This window comes from Apaloderma vittatum, unplaced genomic scaffold (genome assembly GCF_000703405.1).
Source record: "Apaloderma vittatum isolate BGI_N311 unplaced genomic scaffold, ASM70340v1 scaffold26906, whole genome shotgun sequence".
NCBI classification, from domain to species: domain Eukaryota; kingdom Metazoa; phylum Chordata; class Aves; order Trogoniformes; family Trogonidae; genus Apaloderma; species Apaloderma vittatum.
The window spans coordinates 1,297-2,364 of record NW_009721656.1 but is presented as its reverse complement, the minus strand read 5'-3'; the positions used below and the strand labels follow the sequence as shown (position 1 = coordinate 2,364).

The 1,068-nt window shown below is 47.0% G+C and overlaps 1 protein-coding gene across 1 annotated transcript in view; it reads right to left on the bottom strand.

The window, feature by feature from the left end:
• PROK1 (prokineticin 1) overlaps window positions 1-119 on the bottom strand; it is a 1,322-nt gene extending 1,203 nt beyond the window's left edge. The window contains exon 1 of the mRNA XM_009871483.1: window positions 48-119. Coding sequence (XP_009869785.1) covers window positions 48-119 — 72 coding nt within the window. The remainder of the gene's footprint in view (window positions 1-47) is intronic.
• Between the last annotated feature and the right edge of the window lie 949 nt (window positions 120-1,068).

The following is a 1,068-nucleotide window of genomic DNA, read 5'->3' as shown; positions in this document are numbered from 1 at the left end:
AAAATATAAAAATTAAATCAATCTTCCAGGCTGGGGATGGGACTTACCCCAGTGATGACGGCGCAGGGGCAGGAGGTGAGGAGGAGGAGGAAGACGAGGGTTTGCAGGAGTTGGCCCATGGTGCCAGGGCAGGAGACGTTTCCCCTGCGCCGAGCTCTGCAGCAGCCCCGCACCTCCCTCCCTATATAACCCCTTCCAGCCCTGCCACCCTAAGCTATTTATTTCATATTTTGCTTTTTTTTTTTCCTCCCCCTGATGATCTCAGAGTAAAGCAGATGGGACCTGAATCTCTAATGGCATCAAAGAAATATTAACAAACCACCGAGGAAAGGGAAAAAAAACCCCAAACCCATCTCTCTCACCCGCACGCAACGTCCCAGGGTTATTTTTCAGCTCAGCCAACAGAGCTGGATTTTCTAAGCGCACCTCTATATCCATATTTATCTCTGATGGGTGTGCTTACGAATGGCATCGAGGATTTGTGCTTGTTTAGCTGAAAGAAAACGCAAGAATAAAGTTAGCCTGCTACTTCGTAAGAGCATAACGTGTGGTAACGGGGCTCTGTGATAAATATCCTGCAGAAATAAGAGCCTCGGCTGCACATGTTTGTGAGAATAAAAGGCGGCAGAGAGGGAATAATCACTTCCAGTGATGAGGGTGTGTTTGAATCTCAATATAACGGGTAAATAAGTTGATTTATGGTTTGAAGTATATCCCCCGTACCTCAAATGGCTTTTGGTGCATCTCATGGGAGCACAAGACAATGAGACCAGGGCTTGCTAAAGTGGCTAAAAAGGCAGGAACAGCCAGAATTATTTGCTTCTTTTTGAATTTGTACATCCATCCCGAGAGGATCGAGGATGGGGCGCCTCAACGGCAACATCTCACAGGCTCATCTGCCAGGTGAGAGAAGAGCAAGAAATGCCTCCAGCCTCTGGGATGCGATGTCCCCGACGGCGCTGAGGCCATTCATCACCCACAACCTCGTCCCATGTCGCCCCTTTGGGAATCCAGGAACTAAAAAAAAAATAATTAAAAATAATAATTACAAACTAAGATACCCTTGCA